The sequence below is a fragment of the Astatotilapia calliptera genome, chromosome 2 (assembly GCF_900246225.1).
Source record: "Astatotilapia calliptera chromosome 2, fAstCal1.2, whole genome shotgun sequence".
NCBI classification, from domain to species: domain Eukaryota; kingdom Metazoa; phylum Chordata; class Actinopteri; order Cichliformes; family Cichlidae; genus Astatotilapia; species Astatotilapia calliptera.
The window spans coordinates 25,572,316-25,596,684 of NC_039303.1; the positions used below are offsets into that span (position 1 = coordinate 25,572,316).

Below are 24,369 nucleotides of genomic sequence, written 5' to 3' on the forward strand. Positions count from 1 at the left end.
TCTCTTTCCACCTCCTCTCACTTCCTTTCCTTTCCTTTTTTTCAGCCATTCATAAAATACAAGCACCCATAAGTCAAAGTGACAAACATCAACATAAAGGCAGCTGCTGCGAAATCTGACATCCGCTCAGATGTCAGTTAAGACTGAGACATCCGTGACTCTCGATCCAATTACGTTAATCAGCCGTGGAAAATCCATACTGAAAGTTGATGAACAATCTCGCGCGATTGTAAATGAAGTTGGTTGTGGCTGTCACTATCCGTCTAATGAAATAATCTCGTTGAACTGACCCCCTGACGGTGATCATGACAGACGTAATCATCAGTTTTGTGCCTTATTGTGCCTTACTCCTCACATCACGGGGACGGGGAAGATGCGATTTCCAAAACAGTGCATTGACGCCGAAGACACTAAAGGTCACCGTGCGCTCTTGAAGGATCACTCATTGAAAACAGCCTTGTTTGATTCTGCGATGATCAGATGACTTCATAACAGCTCCCACTTTGTGCCAGGAGTTTAATTCAGCCCGCAAGGTCAAAGGGGTCAGTGGACAAAGTGTTGCTCATCTTAACTGACTAGCAGCCTCGTGCTGCTGTGCTCTGCTCGGCTCTACACGCAGAGCGCTACTGCTCTCTACTGACAGCTGCACATCACTTGCCTGATGGAGTGATGCTTTCTTATTGAGATCTACCACGTCCCTGAAAAAAATAATAAAAAAGAAAAGAGTACTGGTAAACATGATTCTGTTTCTGTGTTTCACTCTGGAGAAAGGTTTGAAGGATCTTCCCCCCCCCCCCCCCCCAAGCTTTAGAGTAACATGTACTAAGGATATGATCGCATCCCTTCATAGCCTATATCATGATGGATGTAATCCCAAGTGAACTGAGTAGGGCTTTATTATTACACGATACACATCTCTATCCTCACAGTAAATAGCTTTCTGATTGCAAACCATCGCTGAAGCCTCCAGAGATATCCCCTTCTCAGACAACTGCCTATCTCTTACAGGATTTATGTCTGGCAGGCGGCTGGTAAATAACCCTATCAGCACTTAAAGGCTCATTTAGCTTGAGGAGTGTGTAATGGTGTTTATATAATCAGCATCTTTGTTTCTGAGACTGAACAATGAAAAGCCCTTATTTGATTTGAGTGCCATCGTGACTGCCTCTGGCATGTATATCGTGTTGTCTCCATCTGGTGGTAACTGGTGGAAACACACGAATGTGGGGTGTTTTTTCCACTCTCATAAATGTTTTATATTATTAACACATAGCGATTGCAACTATGTGTGTTGTTCACCTAAGATTTTTACATTAACTGTCAAATAACCCATCTGTTCATGTTTGCAATCCTAGAATTCAGTATAGCATGGCCAGAGGGTAGAAAAGAATCCCTCAAATCCCATAAAATAACCAAAACAAGCAGGGGAGACATTTTTGACACAGTACCATTAAATCTGACATATAATTCAAATGCTGCAAGAACTGCATGATGAAAAATTCAAGTTCATATGTGACCTGAAAAATAAAAATATCTGATGTAATGTAATGCAATACAATACACGAGCCACACAATAAATAATATTTTCCTTAAAACCTGTCACTTTTTTTAGACTGTGTGCATGTGTGTGTTTGTGTGTGTGTGTGAGTGTGTGTGCGTTTTCTGGTAGCTTTCAAATCTGAAGGTGGCATGAAAACTCTTTGCTAGGGTAAAAATTAAAAATTGTTATCATGAAAATGAAAACTAGGTTACTAATTCCTGGTTCCATTGGTTTTTTTAAATCCTAAATATGTTTTCAATGCACTAATTAAAATCAATAACTTTCATAAGGACCCAGTGCTACTTTTGGCAACCACCAAAGTCCTTAATGATAAAAAAATAAGTTGGGACAGTAGAGGTTTTAGTTCACTCGTGTGCTTGTCCGCCCATCAAAACATCATATAATGGTATTATTAAAAGCACAATAGCCTGAGCATCCATTACACACTATAAGTGTCTATCTACTGCTGACAGCTTTCAGAGTCCCTGATGCTCAAGTGTCTGGAAGCCTTTCTTCTTCTTTTGATGGACTGGGTCTTTACAGCCCACTCGGCGTTCGCCTATCTGCCATATGGCGTGCTGGTACATGAAAAGAGTGCACTCAAACACTGCATTTTCAACCCATCATACATGAAGCAAAACACTAACGAGAACCCATTAAAGCAACTCTCCCTTTTTTTTTAAAGATTTATTAAACAATGAAAGTTTTAAAGATGGATTCATCACTAATGAGAGCACACAGCATCACAAGGTGGCAAGAGTGGAAAAATAGGCCTGTGCAAACAGAAACCAAGGTTTTATTTAAATAATATATAGATTTACCAGTAAAATGTATTTATTTTAAATACTTTACTGCTTAAATGTCTCTCATTTTCTTTATTTTTGCTTCTTGGAAGCCAACGTTTCTTGTCATTTTTAATGTGGTCTGTGAGCAGTAGTTCGCCAAGCTTTCTGAAGGGCTTTTTTTAAAGCCACTTAACGCTGAATTGTATCATTCAAGTATATAAAAAAAAGCACATAAATCAGTGGATGACACATAACAGATAATTTAGCAAAGAACTCATTTTAAAATGTGTCTTTAGGCCTGTTGTGAAAACACATAATTTGTTCCTCCTTTAGCTGAATCTACAAAGAAATGCCAACAATAACTCAGTCTGACAGAAATAAAGTACTACTTTTGCACCAACAAGGTGATTTCCAGAGAAATCCTGATATAGCTCAGCACGGTGTGCAGTGTGTCCTTAACAAAGGTTGAGAAAACTAGACAAGCGGAGATCGAAGTGGTGGGCCTAAAAAACAAAACACCTACAGCAAATGAACAGGATCTAAAAGTCAAGTTTTTAAGAAATAGGAAGAAAAAAACAGCATTATCATTTTCAGTTATTGATTGGCTTCCCCAGAGGCTGGGCCTCAACTTCAGCATGACAGAAACCTAAAACACCAGTGTGCCAGTGAACTAAAACCTTTTCCTGAAGACAACCTAAAGAAAATACAAGAAAGCTTGATTAACATAATAATAATAAAGGAAGTCATACCAAATACTGACTTTAACGCTTGTTACAGTCACACACAGTCATATCTATCTATCTATATATATAGATAGAGAGATATAATCATAGGTTAGTAGGGTGGGTGTGATATAGAAATAGTCTTGTAATTTAGTCTTTTAGGTTTTTTTTGGTATTACTTTCAGTCACTGCTCTCATCTATTTCAGTGACAGTACCAAAGCAAATTAGAAACTAAAACTTTTAATGGTGTAAGAAGTAAATAAAACATTTTTTTACTGCTTCGGTGTGATCTACAGGATTACAGAATGAGAATAAGTGTGCAAATGAGTAATCAAAGTAGGCTAGAAAACACGTGACACGTGTCTTCAGGAAGGTATCCGGTAACACCTGTGATCAGTGGTGCAGGGCTGACTCCAAACCTCGTACTTAAACCGCACCCTGCAGTGACTTTGTCTCAGGTATCGCGACATTTTCTTCCAATTCAATAAGGAACAATTGAGGTCTTCTCGCGATGACAGGGGCGACCACTCAAGTATATTGTTCCTAAATTAGCAGGTATTAAACACAAAGCCCTAATAGTGCTACTGTACGGAGAAAAAGTCTTCTCTCATTATTACTGTCCTTCTCAGAGTTCATCAATTAGCCTTTTGCCACAGATAGCACTGACTTAATGAACCGTTACTTTAACTAGAATATTACTTCCATTTTCCCAAATTAATGAGGCCACTAATTGTCCTAATTTGCGCCTGAAACCCGGGCATTACGGTTTCTCTCTTTGCTCACTAGAACCACCTCCGTAGCTCGGGGTGTGAGAGGATAATTACAGACCAGACTCCGCCGAACATCAAGAGGTTCACTGTTCCTGGTGCACGAGAAAAAAAAAATGAAACAGTCTTTTGTTCAGAAATTAACAGGTCTTTAATTAAAACACAAGGCGAAACGACGGCACACTTTATAGAGCATTCATCCCCACTGAATGCTGGCGACGAGGAAGGAAATCCAACAGCTGAGCTACAGTTTACTAGTGTGGCTGTTTGCATGTTGCTAGGCAACCGTAAAGCACGCTCAACACAGGGTTAGATGCGATTCAGTGGGTGGAGCAAAACAAAGGGGACGCCTGGATAGTAAACAGGAATTCAAAGGCATGCATCAAAAGCACATTTATATGTGTTGATTGTTATTTATTTGTTTATTAAGAACATATTACAATCAGAACTGTGGTTATTATTTTATTATCTTTGTTGGGTCATAATTTCCGGATAATTGCTGGTATTCTGTAATACTAATTTTACTGTAATTTGGTGTGTTAGGCAAATAGTTGGGAGGTGAAGTGCACTTTGTCATTTTAGTAAATGGTTTGTTTATTTTTGCACAGAGAGAGAGAGAGACAGATCTAATTTCCTTTATTGTCACCTACCCAGGTATTATTGTATTTGTTTCCAGGAAACAAGAAAATGCATCGTTAAAGTAGAGAGTCATATTTATATGTGAACTTAGTTCACATATAAATATGGTTCACACCTCATTTAAAAAGCCTTAAAAATAGTTTTAAAGATCGGTCGGGGTCACAGTCACCCAACAGTAACAACTGAGAAGATGAGGGCATCCCCAGTGATATCACCATTAGTGTAAATAATTTTAACTATGGCATTTGACTTATTTGTCAGCATTATAAGAATAACCCACACATAAAAAAAAATCCCCAGTCTTTACAAAGTTCAGTTACCAGCAAACACGAACCGGTCAAAGGGCACTTGTACCTTCCACTTGCAATCACCTACAAGTGTAACAACTTAGGTGGTTAGTGCTAATTAAACAGCAGCTATGGGAAAGATGTGCTGACTCAAGTGGAATCTGCTGTTGGTTGGCTGGTTGAGTTTAGGTTGTGGATGATTCAAGGATAAGGAGTAATCGCTGGGATATGTACCAGGGCTACATCACCACCTAACTTTGTTTGTTATTCACTGTTTGCAAAGCAATAAGTGTGCGCAGATAGATCCAAATATCGATAGCGTCGATACCTGTTCCGCTATTGATGTTGGATAGCAACATGATCAATGTTTATTTCTGTCCTCTAAGTTCAATATGATGTCTTAAATGTGTTAAATATTTTTCTCGGAAATGATGACAACACCTGAAGCATGCCCTATAAAAAATGTGTGAAATTTTTCTTTATTGTCTTTCATGTCTATTTTAGTTGTAGTTTATAGCACATTTTAAATAGAAAAAGCTGACCAAAGGTGCTTTAAAGACAAACACATTTATGCCTCTTTTTCCCTAGTACCTACTTGGCTTGACTCAACTCAGTTTGTAGAGTTTTCCATTATGTGGTAGCACCTGGTACCAAGTACTTGTTTAGTACCTGCTCAGCCTGGGTTCCGAGAAAAGTGAGTCAATCTAAAAATGTGCCATCAACATATTGCATGCCACCTATTGAGCAGTCAACAGCATCACTTGACAAGTTAAGAGCAACCGCCTCAGAAAAAACAAAACCACCGTTTTTGAAACCCGGCAACGAGGGAAATGGCTACACAAAAAATGAACACCGTGATCCCCTTATTCTGACAAAAACCATAGACCAAGCAGCACCATCGCCTCCTCATTCTCCATTGTTGTTTTGTGTTTGTGTCACATAAAAATGACATTGTGGAACTTTCGGTCACATTGCACACTCAGTTGTAATGGAAAACAACCAAACCGAGTCAAGTGGATACTAGTAGAATAGAGATAGGTCTCCAAAAACCCCAGTATTAAAATCCACGAAAAGCTGAAAGGTGTGTTTTATCAAGTATTGTGGAAAGTAAAAATCACGATGAATTAGTGGTCATTAGAATGTGGTCAGATGTGTTTTAAAAATCACGATGGTCATCTCATAACACATGACACTGCTCTCCCCTACATACACTGGCTTTACAGGTTAAAAGTAATGGTGTTGGTATCGGTATGGGTAATACTGGCCCTGTGTTTACTTGATATGGGAACATAGCACTACAAAGCAGCAATAGCCACAATGGCCATGAACTGCATTGTGAAATTGCTGAGGAATTTTTTGCAAAACACTTTTGTGCAATTTGAGGTTCATGTTTTTTGCATTGTGCATTTTCAGCAGGAAACAGTTACAGAGTTGATTTGTTTAGTTTAGTCAGGGTCATTGCATCATTTAGTCACAGTGATGTACAGTGGCCTAACACCACTCAAGAAGAACGCATTCAAGTAAAGATAAAGTAAGGCCCCCCTCCCTTCATTCTCGTCTGTCTCCTACAGAAGGTCGCTGCAAGTTGACCTTAGAAATGTTCCTCACACCTCCTCGGCCTCCACTGCCACTCCCCCCCTCACGCCCCGCACCAGATGGGAAGTGTAGCTGCATTTTTTTAAAGCCTGCACGCAGGGTTGCGGGCTGTTGCGCTGGCACTGGGGCTAAAGGAATGAAATATTCATGTAGCCCCCCCAGCCCTCTTTAAATAGAAGAAAAAAAAAGAATGGACATCCCGGGACGAAGAACGTGCCGATTTATTCAAGTAAGACCAGGCCTCATTAAACTGCTGGCGGCGGGGCAGGTCACGGTGATTTTCTTCACTACTACTCGACCCCGAAAGAGAGAGAGAGAGAGAGAGATCGCTGAATGCAAAATTTGTCCCAGTCACTCCTCACTACAACATCTCAGATCTCTCAGCGGACAGGTCCGTCACCGGTGCTGAAGTTGTTTCTCCGCCGTAATTGATGCCCTAATGAATGATTAGCTCTCATGTCAGAGTCAGAGCTCAGTGAGCGCCGTGGGCAGCATATGGGAGACGTGGGTGACACCGTCTCGGAGGTGCGTGGCTTGTGAGCGGTGCCAAGGGACACCAGCTGATAGGCACAGGCCAGGGGCCACGTGACCCTGAGCAAAAATTTGTAGCCTAATTTATCTTCTTCCTTCGAGGCTGGGTCTGAAAGGGGAAAAATCTTAATCTTGTAACGACAACAACGACAAAAAAATAACAGCAATAAATAATAAATGACGGAGTGTTTTTCTTTTCTTTCCAACTTTTCTTAATGGTTCATAAATCGCCTTCAGACAACTTATCAGTTATTGCGCCTCAGCTAGGTGTGTCTCGATCCTTGTCTCACACCTGTTAGTTTTATTATTCTTCTGCAAATAATGAATGATTGGGCGCCTTTTACTGTTTGTTTGAGAACAAACTTGGACGTTTGTTTTCCACAACCACAGCTCTCAGCGGGTCAGAACCAATCACGAGTCGGTTACTGCGCTCGTGAGAAAGAGGCCGAAATGCATTTTCCATGGAAAGGATGATGATGACTTTATAGAAAAACACATACTTACTATAGAAATATGACTAACACACTTGTGTAATTAAAAAGAAGACAAACTTTTTCCCATACAAGCTCGCGTTTATTAATATAGACACATAATATAGACTATAACTTAATTTATTACATAATCATTCATTCTCTATACATTTTCATTCATGAGTAGGGTGAGCTTCGTTAGGTAGAGCATAGGTCGGCTATTGCACGCTCTTAAATGATTAATACTCGTCTCCTTTTAGGGATAACAAGGTCGTGATTGAGTTACAATGCACAATAGGAGAAAAAGTCGAGCTTTGTCTAATTGTTCTTTGACAGACAGGGTCAGAGGGGATTGTGCGATTGGCTGCTGCCTCCTGAGGCTACAGTGCTGTCAGGGCTGTTTGCGGGCTGGGAGTGACACCAAGGTGACTACAGGGGAGGCTGTATAAATTGTAGGCGCAGCGCAAACCACTCCAGAGACTCTGGCACCGGCTGAAGCGAAAGTGCGACCTTTATATCCTGCCGTGCACGACCACATCAGGACACTGCAGTGATGGCTGCAAAAGCAGAACTTTCGAGCTGGTCGGAGTACCCAGAGGACTTCACTCTGCTGCAGCAGCATCACCAGCAGCAGCACAACCTGGCCCACATCAGCTCCAAAGCCTGGATTTCCTCCACTTCAATCCGTGCGCTCTCAATTAGGGACGCGCACGCGGCTGCAGAGGCAGCGGGCATCTCGCGGGAGAAACTTGTGCCAGTGACCGAATTCACTGACCGCGTTACCACCAAAGGCATGACAGAGACAGACCCTGCTAAGGCGCCAGATGGATGCAAGACGAGCCACTTCGGCCCTCAGAGACACAGGCGCGTGGCGGCCAACGCCAGGGAGAGGAGGAGGATGCACGGGTTGAACAAAGCGTTTGACGAGCTCAGGAGTGTCATCCCCTCCCTGGAAAACGAGAAAAAGTTATCCAAATACGACACCCTCCAGATGGCGCAGATTTACATCACAGAGCTGTCTGAGCTCCTGGCCGGCGTGGTTCACCCAGAGTGCAGGAGTCCTCGTCCAGGCTCTGGAGACAAGACCTCCAGGAGGAGCCTGATTCACTCTCTGCTGCCAGCAGCCGCTGCACAGTCCCCGAAACCTCTGACCGGAGAGCAGCGAGACCCCTCCGCATCTATCGGTCATCTGATTTTACTTGGACCTACATCTGACATGGAATCAAATAAATCAGGCACTTGTTCCAGCAGCAGCGATGGGGAATATTCACATCTCAGTGACGCAGAGGAGGGTCAAAGCGGGAAACAGTGGCAGAAAGTCAGTGCCACTGACTTTTAACTTGTTTGGAGCTCTTTACAAGGCAGAAGATATCAGCTGACCAGCAGAGACGCTCTCAAAGTCCTGTTTTTAATAATAGTTGAGATTCTGCACTACCTGTACAGGTAAAAGTACAGGTAAAACTCAGAAAAACCTGCTTGGATGTGATGGACTCTTGCAGGCCCTTTTTATGCACTTTATACTCTGAACCATTACTAGACACATTTCCAGTTTCATTAGTGACATTTGTCAAATAAAACAAACAAAAACAATAAACAAGTATTTTTCTATTTATGTATAGCGTATTTTATGATGGCTCTTTTGGTACAATAAAGATATACTTAACATAAGAGTGTGCTTTTTAAGTGGTTTTTATATGGATATTGTCAGCAAACACATGCAGTAATTACAGCAAAACACAATGTGGGTTATTGGTTTTTCCACTCTGTTTTACAGATACTGACAGTTGATGTGACAAATCCCTCCTCACTCTGCTTAAGAAACCAAACTGATTCCAGAGAGGATGATAATGAAGATGATGTGTAGCGCATCAAACATAACAAGGCGAGGTCGTTTGTTTTCTCTCCCAGCTTTCCCATTATGAAACGGTGCGGGCAAATGCTCGCCCACCTTCTCAGTTAATGTCACATTAAAGGTATTCGCCTAGCATTCCCGCAGAAGAAAACAAAATAAATCTCTCTTTTTGGCAACAGCATTTGCAGATTAAAAAGTATTCCAGATGCATCTTTCATATAACAAGCTGCAAAAACAATCAAACACTTGTGAGCCAGAATGCCTAACTGCATGTTCCCAGTGGAGGGGATTTTATAGAAGTAAAGAAACTAATTGTGTTTTATGACAATTTATCACAGATAAAATTGTCCTGTCTAGTCTGTCTGTTAACTGATAGTCTACTGAGAAAATGTGAGGCTGCTTGCTCCGTAGGGAAGAGGAGGCTGGAACTTTGCCAAGTCCTTAGAAATGATTTCTGCCAGCCTGTGTTTAAAACTGCCAGGCACCTCTGAGGGGGTAACTTGAGCAGAGGAGCTATTGGCCTCCTCAGTCTCATTCAAATCGTCTTCATCGTAGTCTGCTTGTGTATTGTATTCTGGCTGGAAGGAGTTATTCACAGGGAGCGCATGCTGGTTTTGGGGTTTGGCTAAGGAGTAAGCGGATGATAAGGGAGGAGGTGGGGGTACAGGCAATGGTAAGGGGGGATAGGAAGGCTCCTGCTGAAGATTTGTCAGAGAATTGACTTTTTTTATCCCTGAATAAATGCAATCTGAATTATCTGCCTCGGCTTTTCTCATCAAAGGAGGCGTGCCTCTCGGTAAGTTGCAGTAAATGCTGTCCTCAATATTGTTATCCAGATTTAGAGCCTCCAGGGAATAGCACCATTCCTGCTCATCCTCATCCTCAGATTCCTCTGCCACAGCCTCGTTGCTGCCCAAGAGAGGAGGCTTGAGTGATAGCTGTTTTATCTGCTGCACAGGGTCGTCATAAATGGGGTAATCGCCGGTAAACTTGTCCTCTGTGTCGGCTGAAACATCTGGAAAACTGTAGATGGAAGGGTCGACGAAAGAGTGAGCTGTGGCAGGCGGGGGAGCAGGAAACGGGTCAATTAGTGATCTTCTGTTGGCACTGGGAGGCTGCACTGCTGTATTCCTCTCCACTGTGCACTGCTTAGATATAGTCTGAAAGATCTGGGGACCATGCTGGGTCAGAAACATGAACACGCCTTGTCCCGACTTGCAGCGACGGCCTGCTTCGATGCTGAATCCCCCCTGCAATCACAGCCAAAGATCCTCATGTTAGGAAATACATTTGCCATTTTATAAAATATGCAATACTTCAGCTTTGAATTTAATTTTTTTTTTTTTTGCAGCAGAATAAACAAACGAGTAGCAGCATGTTAATTAGTGAGCTTTAGAGATTTTGCTGCCTTTGAACAAAGCCAGAGTAGCTGTTTTCCTCCGTTTCTGGGCTAACAAGCTGCTGGCTGTCGCTTCATATTTAGAGTACAAACAGAGTGGTAGTAATTTTTTTCTTCCAACTCTTGGCACAAAAGTCAATGAGTGTGTTTTACAAAGCTTTTCCCTTTGAGAAATTCTAAATAAACCCACTGGAATACCTGGTTTATCATCAGCATAGGGACTGCACAACATCTAGTGCTTTACCTCAATCTGACCAAATTTGCGTAGGAGCTTGTATGGCCAGTCGAAGATGATGTAACGAGTTCTCATGTCCAGCAGCTCTATTGCCTCCCCTTCTATGGAGACCAGGTACTTCCCAGACAGCTTGCACCTCTTGGACGCCTCTGTGCTCTGGATGGTTACTTGGTACTGGTTTGGAGGAAGCGTCAGCTCTAAAGACAGGAACACATGACATCACACAAGGGTTAGTGTTTCGCAACTACACACAAAGGGTTGGGTTTTTTTTTTTTTCCCCACAAGAGGTCTGAGCAGCACAGGAAATAAATGCACACCAAATACTTTTTAATTTTGAAAAATCTGATTTAAAATTGCTTGCCTTCTACTAATCTCTCTGTGAGGCTGGCTTTTCTGGATTGTTGAGAAGTGTAATCCATTAGGAAATGAAGAGAAATGCATTTGTATAAGTCAGAGCTTGCTGACGCTGATACATTCTGGCTTTCATGTTTGAATAAATTAGCGGCTGTAGCGCCCGCTCCCATATATATAGGGGATTTCTGCTGATGTCTTGAATTTATGATGCTGTGAAATATTTCCATCCATTTTCTTCTCTGCTTATCCTACTGAAATATCTCTTTTTTATTATAATATACTCACAGGTTTAGGCTTATTAATGGGGAATTTACAAGTAATAATAATAAATCAAATTATCGCCCATTATATCCTTTGGTTGTGGAAGCACTTCAGTCACCAAGTTACCTGCTGACGTCAGCTGAGTAATTTTGCTACAGTGTTGGAAACCGGAAGAAACGTCACTGATCAGAGAGTCAGACAGACTGTTAAAGGATTTGTTTGAAGGTGATCTATCGTTAGTGCTTGTAAAATCTGTGGGAAGGCAAAAACACTGGGTAAAGCGGGCTGCCTTTGAAACAGGAAGTTGGTCTTAAGCTGTGGTTTTGCTTACGATGAACCCTTGTGGTGCATTTCTTAACCTGTCTGACGTATATTTGAGGGCTGTACAGTGATGCTGAGCTTGGTGGGGGGGACGCAAACGTATTCATCATTTTTAGAACATAACTGCCCTCGCAGGGGTTGTTTATCTTTTCATTTATATCACTTCCTGCTTAAAAATAAAACAAACAAAAAAAAAAACCCCCAACCCTGCAAGTACCTTCCTCAAAACATGCGATAAAGTGGCACAGGTCGTTAAGTTTTGTAAGCTCATTAAAGCCTTTGATAGTTTAATGTGAGCTAGTACACCGCAATAAAACCCTGATAAAGAAACGGCTGGCCATATTTATAACTGGGGAGTAAGTCGAAGTATTTTTGTAATGTAACTTTTCAAATCTATTAGCAGTGTAGCAAAAATGGGCTAAAATGAAACACCAGTAAAATGCAAGCTGATTGCTGGAGGAGGTTGGCGTTGACGAAGGAGTCAAACACCATACTTTTAGCTCTATAGTTATGCTTATTATTGGGGAATTTGGAAGTAATAGCAACAAATGTAATTTTTAGCTATTATATCCTGACTTTGAAACTAGGTTTCTCAAAACATGTGATAAAGTGGCATAGGTGTGTTATTTTAATTAAAATAGACCCTTTCACAACAATAACCTTGAGTTAATATTACTTGTATCAGAAATTCTGGCAACGTGTTCCTGTGTGCAAATAACATTACTATGGACACCTGATTGCTTCTCTGTGCCATGCTCCTGGATGTAAATAGCCACACTGGCTCTTCCAACCTGGGTGTGAATAGTAAATTAGTAAAATAAAGAAAAGTCTAAAATAGTTCCTTGTATATTCGGGGGGGGGGGGGGAAATTACACCAACCTTCCCCTTTTTCTTACCTCATCTTCTAAGACTAGTAGTTTTCACGCACTCTCTTATTAACCAGTACACAGAGTTCAACAGGTGTGTGTAGGACGAATAGACAAGCTACAGAAATAAGACCTGCACATTTTTATTTGTTTTCGATTTCTTGTGCCTGATCCCTAATCATGTGTAGACGTGCTTGCATTACCGCTTTTCCAAGATGCGTAAAGATCATTGTCCGCCATGGTCAAGCCATTATCTTGCTCAAAATCCCCTTTGTCTGATTCTCCAGGATCCTTCTGTAAACAGTGGCATGGTAAACATTACATGGAGTGTACAAGTACCTCTTATCACTGTTTTATGGCTTTAAAGTGGTAAGATGCAAGAAGGTACATAGCTTGTGCAAGCACAAGAATTAGAGAAGTAAAAGGGACAGAAGTTACAGATACTGCATTAACTTCCTTATTATGCTACTTGTCTCTGGATGTGGGCAGAGTCTGTCCTTACTGACCTTTCCCAAAAATTAAAACCTAACCAGTGACATAAAAGGAAAGGTCATATTTGTACTGTTCAGGATTGGAGATGTGTGATACCTGGAAGGCTAGATGACAGAGGGCATTCACCCAGTCCTGGCTTGATGTGGAGGCTAAGATGTAGGTTGACTGTGTGGTGTTTAGGTAGAAGGCTGTGCAGCCAGCCGGGCAAGACTCCTTTGGTGCAAACGTGACACTGAGACAGTCAATTAGACGCACGACTTTTCTTTCTGGTGTTTTCTGCCGGCACATCCTTTTCTGCTCGGTAACACAGCTGCTGTCAGCTAGAGCATAGAACTCCAATCGGCCAACCCCCTGAGAGCTGGGTTTATAAAGCACCATCCACATTTTCCGCCATGTTTTCTGATGAAATGATAAAAAGTGACTATTAATAAGTGGGAGGTAATAAGATATTAAGCAAGAATGGCATCTTTCCTTTGTGGCTACCAAGTGGCTACACACACACACACACACACACACACATACATACACATACACACATATATATATATATATATATATATATATATATATATATATATATATACATATATATATATATATATATATATATGTATATATATATATATACATATATATATATATATATATATACATATATATATATATATATATATATATATACATATATATATATATACATATATATATATATACATATATATGTATATATACATATACATATATATATATATATATATATATGTATATATACATATACATATACATATATATATATATATATACATATACATATATATACATATATATGTATATATACATATACATATATATACATATATATGTATATATACATATACATATATATACATATATATGTATATATACATATACATATATATATATATATATATATATATATATATATATATATATATGTATATATACATATATATGTATGTGTGTATCATTATTTACTATCTGTAGGAGATCTTAAGTAGAAATGGTCCTCTGTCCATCACAGGTTACTTTCACAGAACAAATGAGCCGCTGTTCAGTGATGCCAGGATGTTCACAAACCACAGCCTGACATATACAAAACAGCTGTAAGACTTAAATACTATGATACACAGGTATAGTAAGTCTTGGTTATTGATATTTAACGCTGTTTAGTATATAAAAGAACAAATATAAGATCTTTACTACTTTATCCACATATCCACGCATGACTTTTTAAACATTCAACAGATTTCGCTTCACACTCGCCTTTCTCTTACTTAATGTAGCGGAAGGATTATTCATTTTCATGTAGGTTAATGTTCCTGTGACTCTACTGCTGCCAAACTGGGTTAAAGGATGAAATACTCACACTGATCTGAGTGCATGAGCGTTCGGTTATACACTAAAGTTTTAGACTTTCATGAAATACTAAAAATGATTTTGAGATACAGCTATTGGTTATGTCAGCGTTTAACAAATTAAATGGGACTAAACATTTCCATTAGATTTACTACTAGAGTCACTAACGCCTTTTGATCAACTAGCAGGTAAGAAACAAGTCGATATATTCCACGTGATGAATGCCTATAAAACTTACTTTTCCAAATTTGACAGCTTGAAGGTACAGCATTCCCTCTTTGAAGATGACCTCCATGCTTGTGAGCGCTGACTGTGAAAACCTGTAGTCTCTTACACCAGTCGCTGCTCTGTGGCCAAGATGAAACTGCCAACGAAGTTAAAATTAGGTTCCTTTGGCCACAAGAATAAATGTTTCCTTTACGTCACTAACAGCCTTTATTTTCTTGCATACTTTGGTGTGTGATAAAGTATCTCTCTGATCTGCGTTTTAGCTGTTGCAAAAGAAAGGACATGAGTTGTGTGCTGCTGTTGTCTTGTGTCAACTTCCCTTTGCATTTGTCTATATCTTGTAGCAACTTCCTCACCATACCACACTTAAGCCACACCTGTCACTTTTTCCAGAAGACACAGACAAAAGAAATGTACACAAAAGAAAAACAAGAACAAATATAGTGGTTTTATTTACAGAGCTGCAGAAATCTATGCTACAAAGTGAGAAAACTGACGGAAAGGCGAAGCAATCGGTCATCTCATCTACAATGTTGGGAGGGTTATAATATCCACTTCCTTTCTTCGGTGATGTGACACATTGCTGTACAGTTTCCTCAGAAATGCTTTCAAGTTTTGTTCAGCACTGGAGAATCTTGCCCCTAATGAAAGACTCTTAGAAGTCCATTGAGCTATGAGCCAGGTAGTCTTTCCTTCCAATGTTGGTGACCTGCTTGGTCTGCATGGCCTCCAGCTTGGGACAGTCTGTAATACGATGACCAAGACCACCACAGAATGTACATCCTCTCTCGCCTGAAGAAAGAAAGAAGAATCTGATGTAAGGAAAGGATTGTAAAGAATGCAACTGGCTTCAGTCATATCACACGAGGCAGTCAATATTCAAAAAGAAACCAAAAAACATGATTAAGGAGTAGCTATTGAGGTGGGACAACTCGCCTCCGATGTCCAGCATGGTCTCGTCTCCGGTCTGGAGTACCTGGAGGACTGGAGGAACTTTCTGCTTGGCTTCAACAAGCAGAGCTTTCAGATCCATCAGAACGGATTCATCTATAAACAAACACATAGACTGGTTAAATTTTAACTGTACTTAAACACTGATCCACCTAACTAAATTTATTACAATAAGTTATTTCCCATTAAAAAGCCGGCACCACTTCAGCTATGCCATGCCTGTATGAGTAAATTACCATGTTTAAAACCATACAGTGGTGTTTCAAAGACATCCAGTATCTGTAATTACTGGACAAACCTTAACGACGTTACTTTTTTACTTTGGTCAGCGACATAAATAGAGCATGGCTTACACTGGCTAGCATTCTCAGAGAGGTTACTCTCCCTCCTTAGTAATCAATCTAATTTTATCTTTAGGTTGTGTCCTTACCGCAGCCTTTATTGATGAAAGTTGTGGCAATTCCAGTTTTGCCCGATCGTCCAGTTCTTCCTATTCTATGGACTGAAACGGGAAAATTTTGTCAAATCAGCCTGAGAAATTTTAGAAGAACTAACAAATACGTGATGAAGGTAAAGCCATATGCATATTATTCTCTTACCATAGTTTTCTATCTCTTCTGGCATGTCATAGTTCACTACATGCTGAATAGCTGGGAAATCCAGACCCTTGGAGGCAACATCAGTGGCCACTAACACATCTTTTTTTCCTTCTTTGAATGCTTCAATGGCTTTTGTTCTTTCCTCTTGATCTGGAAAAATACAGAAATTTATCTCAATAAAAACAACATTTTCTAAGAAGCAGAAACAATTCTGCATCACCGGAACCCATGAAGCAGAAACCATGAAGGTGACATTTGCAAGAAAGATGGCATCTAGTGGTGATGATGAGCAACTACAAAACAACAAAGATATGGCTTTGCACATACTAAATACATTTACCAGCCACTTGATTAGGTACACCTGGCAGAATTTCAATGCAGTCAGGCATGCAGACATGGCCAAAATTACTTGCTGAATTTCAAACTGAGCATTATGTAAATGACTTTCCGCATGAGATACTTACTGGTACCGAAAGTGCTGACTTACTGGGATTTTCTCACACAACCATCTTTAGGGTTTACAGAGAATGCTGCCATCCTGCCTTATATCAACGATTCAGGCTAATGGTGGTTGCACATAGAGACACAATTTGGGCCCCTTAGTGCCAACTGAACACTATTTAAACACCACAGCCTACCTAAATATTCCTGCTGACCAAGTCTTTCCCTTTAAGACCACAATATATCCACCTTCTACTTGCTGCTTCAAGCAGGATAAACCTCCAGGTTGCAAAGCTCAGATTATCTCAAGCTGGTTTCTTGAACATAACAGTGAGTTCACTGAACTCAAATGGCCCCCACAGTCACCAGATCGCAATCCAACAGAGCACCTTTGAGGTGTGGTAGTACAGGGGAGTCACATCATGGATGTGCAGCCGACATATCCGCAGTAATTGTGTGATGCTATTGCAATCACGTCAATATGGACCAGAGTCTTTGAGGGATGTTTCCAGTAGCTTGTTGAAGTTGCCATAAAGAATTAAGGCAGCTCTGAAGGAAAAAGGTTCCAAGGTTTCATGGTACTAGCAAGGTGCACATAATGAACTGGCACTCTGACAATGATTTAAATGAAATATTTAGACTCTGCATACCTTTTCCACCATGTATGGCCACTGCCTCTACTCCTTTAAGCAGCAGATACTCATGGATGGCATCTACATCCGCCTTTTTCTCAGCAAATATCAGCACCTGTCAGAATGAAAAAGGACTTGTGACGTGTTGCTTTAATTCTTTATAAGAACTCTTTATAAAAGTGTCAAACACGTGAAAGTACGAACTGGAGGAGACGTTTTCTGGAGACACTCTAAGAGGTACACCATCTTAGCCTCTTCTTTGACGTACTCCACTTCCTGCACACACATAAAAATATTTATTTCATTAATATTTTTACATATGCATTTGGAAGGCAAACCATATCTGTGACTGAGACAAACGACTATTTTAGTGAAAGATAAAGTCACCTGGATGACATCCAAGCTGGCAGCTCCTGCTCTGCCCACGTTAATAGTAATGGGTTTGACCAGTGCACTCTTGGCAAAGTTCTGGATTTTCTTGGGCATAGTGGCACTGAAAAGCAGGGTTTGTCTTTGACCCTAGATTAGGAAACAAACAGAAAGCAAATGTTTTCATGAAAAAATTGGCATGAAAATAAAAAATCCAGCATCAACTGGAAGAAATATTTCTTTGCAACTGCTAGTAGAGCTTATATTATGAAGAAATGTATTACCTCTGAAAGTACTATGACTACCTGGAAACTGATGTCTCAAAAGCAGTTAAAGTCAGACTGAATAGAGAACTTTAGTGAGTGCAGTAACAACAAAAAGCCTATTGTACTCTGCCAAGGTGTGGATTTGTGAAACAAGAAAAAAGGAATTTATTGTTATGTTTGAGAGAAGCAGAGGAATCTCAGTTCTCTAGTGTAATAAACATTATGCTGTCTGGCCTTGGTAGGCTGGCTTTGTAAAGCTACTTATCTGGTGAAGGATAGAGCAAGCACAACACAGAAAAATGGATGAGGAAAAACTACTGCAATAGTGCTGTAACATTTAAAAGCTAGAGCCATGAAGGACTGCCTCACCTTGAAGTAAGAGAAGATGGTTCGGATGTCTTCTTCAAAACCCATATCTATCATCCTGTCAGCTTCATCCAAAGCCAAGTAGCGACAGATGTCCAGACCCACCATCTTCTTCTGCAGCAAGTCCATCAATCTTCCAGGTGTAGCAACCATCATATGGACGCCGCTTTAACCAAGACAGAGTTGGAGAGAAAATTAGTCCACAACATCACATGACATTTTGGCTTTTTAAAGTGTAGTAGTGTAGTACTATCAGTGTTTAGGTAGTAATGCTTTTGAGCTTTATGCATGCTGTACGTTAAAGCACTGATTCAGGAACACGTCACTTTTTTTGTTCCTCGCTGAACGTTAGGGCTGAATCGTGCAATTTTCTGCTTGACACTGAAATGGGAATTCTGGTTGAAATCCAGATTTTTTTCACAACACCTTCAGCTGTACTTACTGTTTTACTACCTCCATCTGCTCCTTGACAGACATTCCTCCGATGCAGAGGGCTGTGCGCAGCTGAGGAGCTCCCTCCTCCTCCAGCAGCTTGCAGTAATACTCTATGATGCCATGTGTCTGCCTCGCCAGCTCTCGCTGCAATAACACACCGGGTTATAAAACACACATACAGGATTCAGGAGTCAGAGGGATGAGAAAAACAGAGGTTCTCAAAGCTAATGTCATCTTTTCCAAAGGGCACGAAAAATTCACAGTGCATGAATATTTGAAAAGGCTTTGTTTCCTCTATTTAGATCATAGTATGCTACAACTGCCCATAATTAACAGTATTGGTAATTACCTATATTATTTTTTTATGTTACATTTTATGTTACAGTGGAACCCCGACTTACGAATACCTCATTTAACGAAAAATTCAAGTTACAAAGGCACTTAACGGCAATATTTCTGCCCGTGTTACGGCAAAATGCCTGTGTAACAAAATCCGTTGGCTCTAATTGGCTGAGCCCAGAATACCCACAATGCCTTCCGAATCATGTGACAACCCCCTTGGCTTTCGTACTTGCGCTTCGCTGTTCCACTTGAACGATGTATTGTTGTTGCAGTTAGCAATTAGCCTATAGCCCATCGTTCACTCAAGAGGCGCGATGGGTGCTTCGACTTACGAAAATTTTTGACTTACGAAAGACCCTCGGGAACGAATTAATTTCGCAAGTCGGGGTTCCACTGTATCATTTATTAATTTGGCAGTATGCACAAGTTCATTAATCAAAATGATATTTATACAGCTAATATATAATTATTGTTAATGATCAATTTCCAAATTTTAAGTTTTACAAAAAAGCAGAAACATTAGTAAACTACTTGTTTTGTTTTTTTAAATTGAGATGCCAATTGTAGTGTTTTCTTACATTCCTGCACAGAAAAATTAATTTTGTGGTTCAATGTTTTTCTTCGTCCAGTTTCTCAAATTTTTCAAGGATGTATTTTACATCATGCCGAGATATGTCAGGTTTTTCGCTAATAGCTCTTTCGGAATCACCTCATTGGTGCAAAAATATAATTTTTATGAATGTCAAACTGTCATCTTTGGGAGTTATTTGCAGGCACTGTTTTATTTGTATTGAATTACACCTGCCTACGACAGTAAGCACTATCTTCAGCTATAGTTTAGCTAAGGTTTCTTTTTAGTAGCAAGGCCTCTGGAAAGAGACTTTAGTGCTGAAATATACACTTTGAGTATTTGATTTTGAGGAGATAGCACTCCTAGAGTACAAACATGAAAGTGGCCCCACATGAGGCCATTTTCTCTGAGATTTCACCCTGAAGCCCAGAACAGCACAATGAAGGTGAACATTTTTTAATGTCCATTAATCAACATCTTGAACTCTATTTTTAAAAATATATATTATTAGTAGGTAATTTTAGTAAAAGTAATAGTTTTGGTCTAAAAACCATGAATGTGCATCAGTGGTACATTTTAAGAAACGAAGGAATACATTTATCAGATATTTAAATTTATGTGAAATGACCGATATAAATGTGCTGATTATGTTTTTCTTACTGAAGGACAGATGATAAGTCCATACGGTCCCTCTCTCTTAAAGAAAGGCAGTCTTTTCTCTTGCTCCAGCGCGAACATGATGATCGGCAGAGTGAAGACCAAAGTCTTTCCTGATCCAGTGAAGGCGATTCCAATCATGTCTCTACCTGAAAGACTACAGACAAACAGGGTTCCTTTAAATGTACTTAAAAAATAGAATTTACATTACAGCCTTTGTATTCTATTTATACATACACTGTTGGGATTCCTTGTATTTGAATTGGTGTTGGGTGGATGATTCCCTTCTTTTTCAAACCTTTCAGAATTGCTGCAGGAAAAACAAACACAGATTTGTTGTCAGTTGATGATCACTGTGAACCATGAGTCAGTGTTTTTGATGTACTGGGCAGAGTCCGCTGTCACCTGGTGGAAGCTTCATCTCTCTGAAGCTTTTGATAGGAGCTGGAATGCCGTCGCCATCAACCAGGATGTGAAATTTCTTCCTGACGCGCTCATGTCTGGTGTCTGGCATATTCAGGATGTAGCGTGGTGCTTTCCAGCTATACAATATATTTGGGACGAAAGAATATTAAAAAAGAAACTACAAAGAGAAACTGACTACATGGAATTCTGTGATAAGGAGCTTACCTTGTTTTTATAGGATCATCATATATGATACCTTTGGCCATTTCCTTCACAGACATCAGAGCTGACAGAAGAAGAGAGATGAACGTTGCCAAAAGAACTTGTGCAAATTCAGATAGTTTACCACACTTTTCTCATGCCTACCAACATCTAATTCAAGAAGGCTAAACAGAAACCATTAGTTTACCTCTGCCCTCTGCAACACTCTCCAGGATCTTCTCCTCCTCTTTCAGCTGCTTCTCTTTGGCTGACTCCTTCCGAGCTGTAGGTATAAAAATAAAAACAAGTTAAGGTCATAAAAAACTTAAAAACTGAATAGTTAAACACAGAAGTATCAGACCACAGAATGGGTCTACTTTGAACTAGATACCTTCTGCCTTTTCCTTGAGGTGTTGATGCTGGTCGAGGAGACTAATATGGGAGCGTGGACCAAGAGCCTCATCTTCATCCCTCTGTTCCTCCCCACTGTCCTTCTGTTCTTCATCCACCGCTTTCCCTCGCAAGCGCAACATCTTTTGTAGCTATAAGTCAGAAAAGTTATAAATGTATTTAATTTTGATACATGTCACATTTTTAGAAGTTTCATTTATTAGAAAAAAAACTGCAGTCAATGTGGATCAACCAGATCTAGTCAATTTCTCCAATCTACTCAATAAGGTCAATGTTTTCCCACTATGAAAACAAGAGTTGGCAGTTACTACCTGCATAAAACTCAATCAGAACAATGTTCAGTAACTCACCATTTGCTGTTTTCTGATTTTGACTGGAACATATGGAACGTAGTCGTCATCCTCCGATCCTTCTGAGCCAGTCCTTTCATCCTCGTCATGGGATCTCTGTGAAAATATATATACATATGCTAATTTACATGTTATCAGCTACACAGCTGCCTTAGTGTGTCTCTGTTATTCTCTAAGAGATATTGGCTCTCCACAGATACAACCAGGACCTTTGAATAAAACTTCTGCCACACAGAACATTATGGAGCACAAACCTGATGATATAAAAGCAGTCTGATGATGGTAGACTATTGATAGCATCCAAATAACAACCACGCTCTTATTTCATAAAATTATATTTACTGAACATCAATAGACACTCAAATCATATGCTTGCGACTAGTACATGTATGTCAGCGGTGTTGGGTACAAGGCATTATTGTAAGCATATTGTATCACACTACTATACTAACCTACTAACAACTTTTTAAACAACAACAACACATTAATGTGCTTGTGTTTGCGTGTCTCTGTAAGCAGATGAGCGGCAGCATTCTGAGCCACTTGTAAACGTGACGGTGAAACCTGGTCGATAAAAACATAAAGTGCATTACTATAATCAAAGCAAGTGGTCACTAATCCATATTACACTCTCGTTAAGCCACAGAGATAAAAGTCAGGATGTGGGAACAATTTAACATCTTTTTCTTCCCTACAATAGACCGATTTCACTTCCCGTAGGGAGAAGGAAAAAGGTGTAGAAGTCTACAACTTTACAGAAGTGGAAATGTGAACATTGTTTTTATTTTATTTCACAAAAGGACAGGAGCACGATGGTAATCTTGCATCAACTGCATTATACTGCTATCACAACACTTGCAAACATCTGCACAGCTAGCATGCTAACATGAAGCTAGAAGAGAACCCAGAGTGATGTCTTGATGCATGCTAAGTCATCCAGGAATCCCAGAAAGATGATTCAGATGAACAGAATAAACTTTCTGGCAACTCAGAGTTATGTTAAAGTGGAGTGTCAGCTGATCCCAGCTCAGCAGCCAGAACCTGATCGTCAACAGGTAACAAAGGCAGTGATGAGCAGTCATGCTTTGTAGCATCCATTTCTACATGCATCTACAGTAGAAGTCTCTTTCTTATTGTTGAATCATGAAGACTGAACTTAACTGAAGCGAGGCCTACAGTTCAGCCACACCTAGGAAGGTTCTCCACCAAGCTTTCTCCGTTTCACTATAATGCCTCTCACTGCGGCTGGCTCTAGTAACCCTTTTCAGACTGTTGGACGTCAGTGACTTTCTCTACATCATAGCATGATGCATTTCTTGTTTTCTTGCCCCAAAAGCTCGTTACTAATCATAATTATTAAAGAATGAAATCTAATTTTTAAAATATTTTCAAGTTTTATCCTAATTTTACATCCACAGGGCCACATTTATGCTGTCTCTTACTATAACCGCTTGATATCGCATACGTCAACTTTACGTCTTTATAGTAAATGTTTTAGCACTGCATCATGGCTAATGCTAATAGTAGCGATTTAATAAAAACGATTGTACAGAATTAATATGAACCGTCTGTTATTCAACCACTTTAATTTGCTTCTATTAAGGTTGCCAAGTGAGCTCGACTCCAACAGATAGCAAAACGACTCGAAGATTAGGTTAAAGCTAGCTAATGTTACCGTTAGCTAACCCTGGTTAGCGTAGCATCTTTAAAGTATGGCTGTTTAACTTACCTTTTGAGGTCGGTTTTCGGTCTCCATTTTATTTAAGAATAACCTAACGTCCCTTTAAATGCCTTTGCTTCGAAGTTTTTCGGGAAAATACGAAAGCATACAATTTAACAAAAGTATCTAATCCGCATGTTTACACAGTACGCAGAGGAGAGGAAGCCTTGATACCGGACGGAGGGCTGGAAGGGTCAAAACTTAGCGAGCAATTTCCCAATCACGAAGCGCTTCAAGTAAATGCAGTAAAAGAGAAATGTAAAAAGCAAACACCACACTTTTTGTCAAAACTGTATTGTTTTTAATCTTTCCGAACGAAAGATTTTTCACAGTATCAAAAGTGATTTTTTTTCTTAAAAAAAAGAAGAAACAAGCCAACATACACTTGGCTATTACTGGTATAGTATAAATCTACATTCGAAACATTAAGATAATCTTCTCTAATTGAATATAACCTGGAAAGCATCAGAGATATTATATTAAAACAAAATCTCAGCACAGATTCAGGAAAAAAACAAAACATCATTCATTTCAATGAAAGCCATCAGCTAAAACATTGATACTGATGTGAAACTCAAGGCCGGTGTCAAAACCAAAGGTCTCCTTTGTGATATTTGCCATTGTAACATAGATCAAGATTGGGGTCTCACTGGGTTAGCTGAGGTGGAGGGTGCCATCGAGGTCACAGTAAAGGGAAAGTGAGTAATATGGTTGGAAAATGCATCCCAGACAGAGCCCATGACTAGGGCTCAAGTGGGCAAAAATTATTCATTCAGTATGTACAACAAACAAGGTTTTTTGTTCCAGTGGCAGAATGAACATTTCACACTGGTGTACTGTTACTGCTGGGATTCAGAAGGGTAAAAAAGTGTTTGAGAAACCGTGTTCAAGGGTGTCCTTTTAAAGATATACACATACAGAATGTATACT

General features: G+C 39.9%; 3 protein-coding genes across 3 annotated transcripts; 1 reads left to right on the forward strand and 2 right to left on the reverse strand.

The window, feature by feature from the left end:
* The first annotated feature begins 7,457 nt into the window (after positions 1 to 7,457).
* On the forward strand, positions 7,458 to 9,001 carry atoh1b (atonal bHLH transcription factor 1b). Its single transcript, XM_026190208.1, has one exon. The coding sequence runs from the start codon at positions 7,892 to 7,894 to the stop codon at positions 8,675 to 8,677; it is 786 nt and encodes a 261-aa protein (XP_026045993.1). The 5' UTR covers positions 7,458 to 7,891; the 3' UTR covers positions 8,678 to 9,001.
* Positions 9,002 to 9,041: 40 nt separating this feature from the next.
* Positions 9,042 to 15,088, reverse strand: dok3 (docking protein 3). The gene is made up of 5 exons (XM_026190142.1): positions 14,734 to 15,088; positions 13,215 to 13,517; positions 12,830 to 12,920; positions 10,834 to 11,021; positions 9,042 to 10,440 (listed from the first exon to the last, which is right to left on the reverse strand). The coding sequence occupies exons 1-5, from the start codon at positions 14,788 to 14,790 to the stop codon at positions 9,568 to 9,570; spliced, it is 1,512 nt and encodes a 503-aa protein (XP_026045927.1). The 5' UTR covers positions 14,791 to 15,088; the 3' UTR covers positions 9,042 to 9,567.
* Positions 15,089 to 15,156: 68 nt separating this feature from the next.
* ddx41 (DEAD (Asp-Glu-Ala-Asp) box polypeptide 41) lies at positions 15,157 to 23,662 on the reverse strand. Its single transcript, XM_026190130.1, has 17 exons — positions 23,449 to 23,662; positions 21,720 to 21,815; positions 21,350 to 21,500; positions 21,167 to 21,241; positions 20,983 to 21,043; positions 20,758 to 20,894; positions 20,590 to 20,662; positions 20,356 to 20,509; positions 18,790 to 18,926; positions 18,351 to 18,513; positions 17,734 to 17,865; positions 17,551 to 17,622; positions 17,365 to 17,461; positions 16,274 to 16,423; positions 16,105 to 16,176; positions 15,660 to 15,770; positions 15,157 to 15,515 (listed from the first exon to the last, which is right to left on the reverse strand). The coding sequence occupies exons 1-17, from the start codon at positions 23,473 to 23,475 to the stop codon at positions 15,379 to 15,381; spliced, it is 1,845 nt and encodes a 614-aa protein (XP_026045915.1). The 5' UTR covers positions 23,476 to 23,662; the 3' UTR covers positions 15,157 to 15,378.
* Between the last annotated feature and the right edge of the window lie 707 nt (positions 23,663 to 24,369).

Coding starts and splice junctions, on each gene's coding strand:
- atoh1b (XM_026190208.1), top strand. CDS start 7,892: ATGGCTGCAAAAGCAGAACTTTCGAGCTGGTCGGAGTACCCAGAGGAC.
- dok3 (XM_026190142.1), bottom strand. CDS start 14,790: ATGGAGGTCATCTTCAAAGAGGGAATGCTGTACCTTCAAGCTGTCAAA. Junction 13,518..14,733: donor AAGCTGTCAAATTTGGAAAA/GTAAGTTTTATA, acceptor TCATTTCATCAG/AAAACATGGCGGAAAATGTG. Junction 11,022..12,829: donor TTACGCATCTTGGAAAAGCG/GTAATGCAAGCA, acceptor TCCTGTCTTTAG/AGCTGACGCTTCCTCCAAAC.
- ddx41 (XM_026190130.1), bottom strand. CDS start 23,475: ATGGAGACCGAAAACCGACCTCAAAAG. Junction 21,501..21,719: donor AAATCAGAAAACAGCAAATG/GTGAGTTACTGA, acceptor TCTGACTTATAG/CTACAAAAGATGTTGCGCTT. Junction 16,424..17,364: donor GGCCATACATGGTGGAAAAG/GTATGCAGAGTC, acceptor GTATTTTTCCAG/ATCAAGAGGAAAGAACAAAA.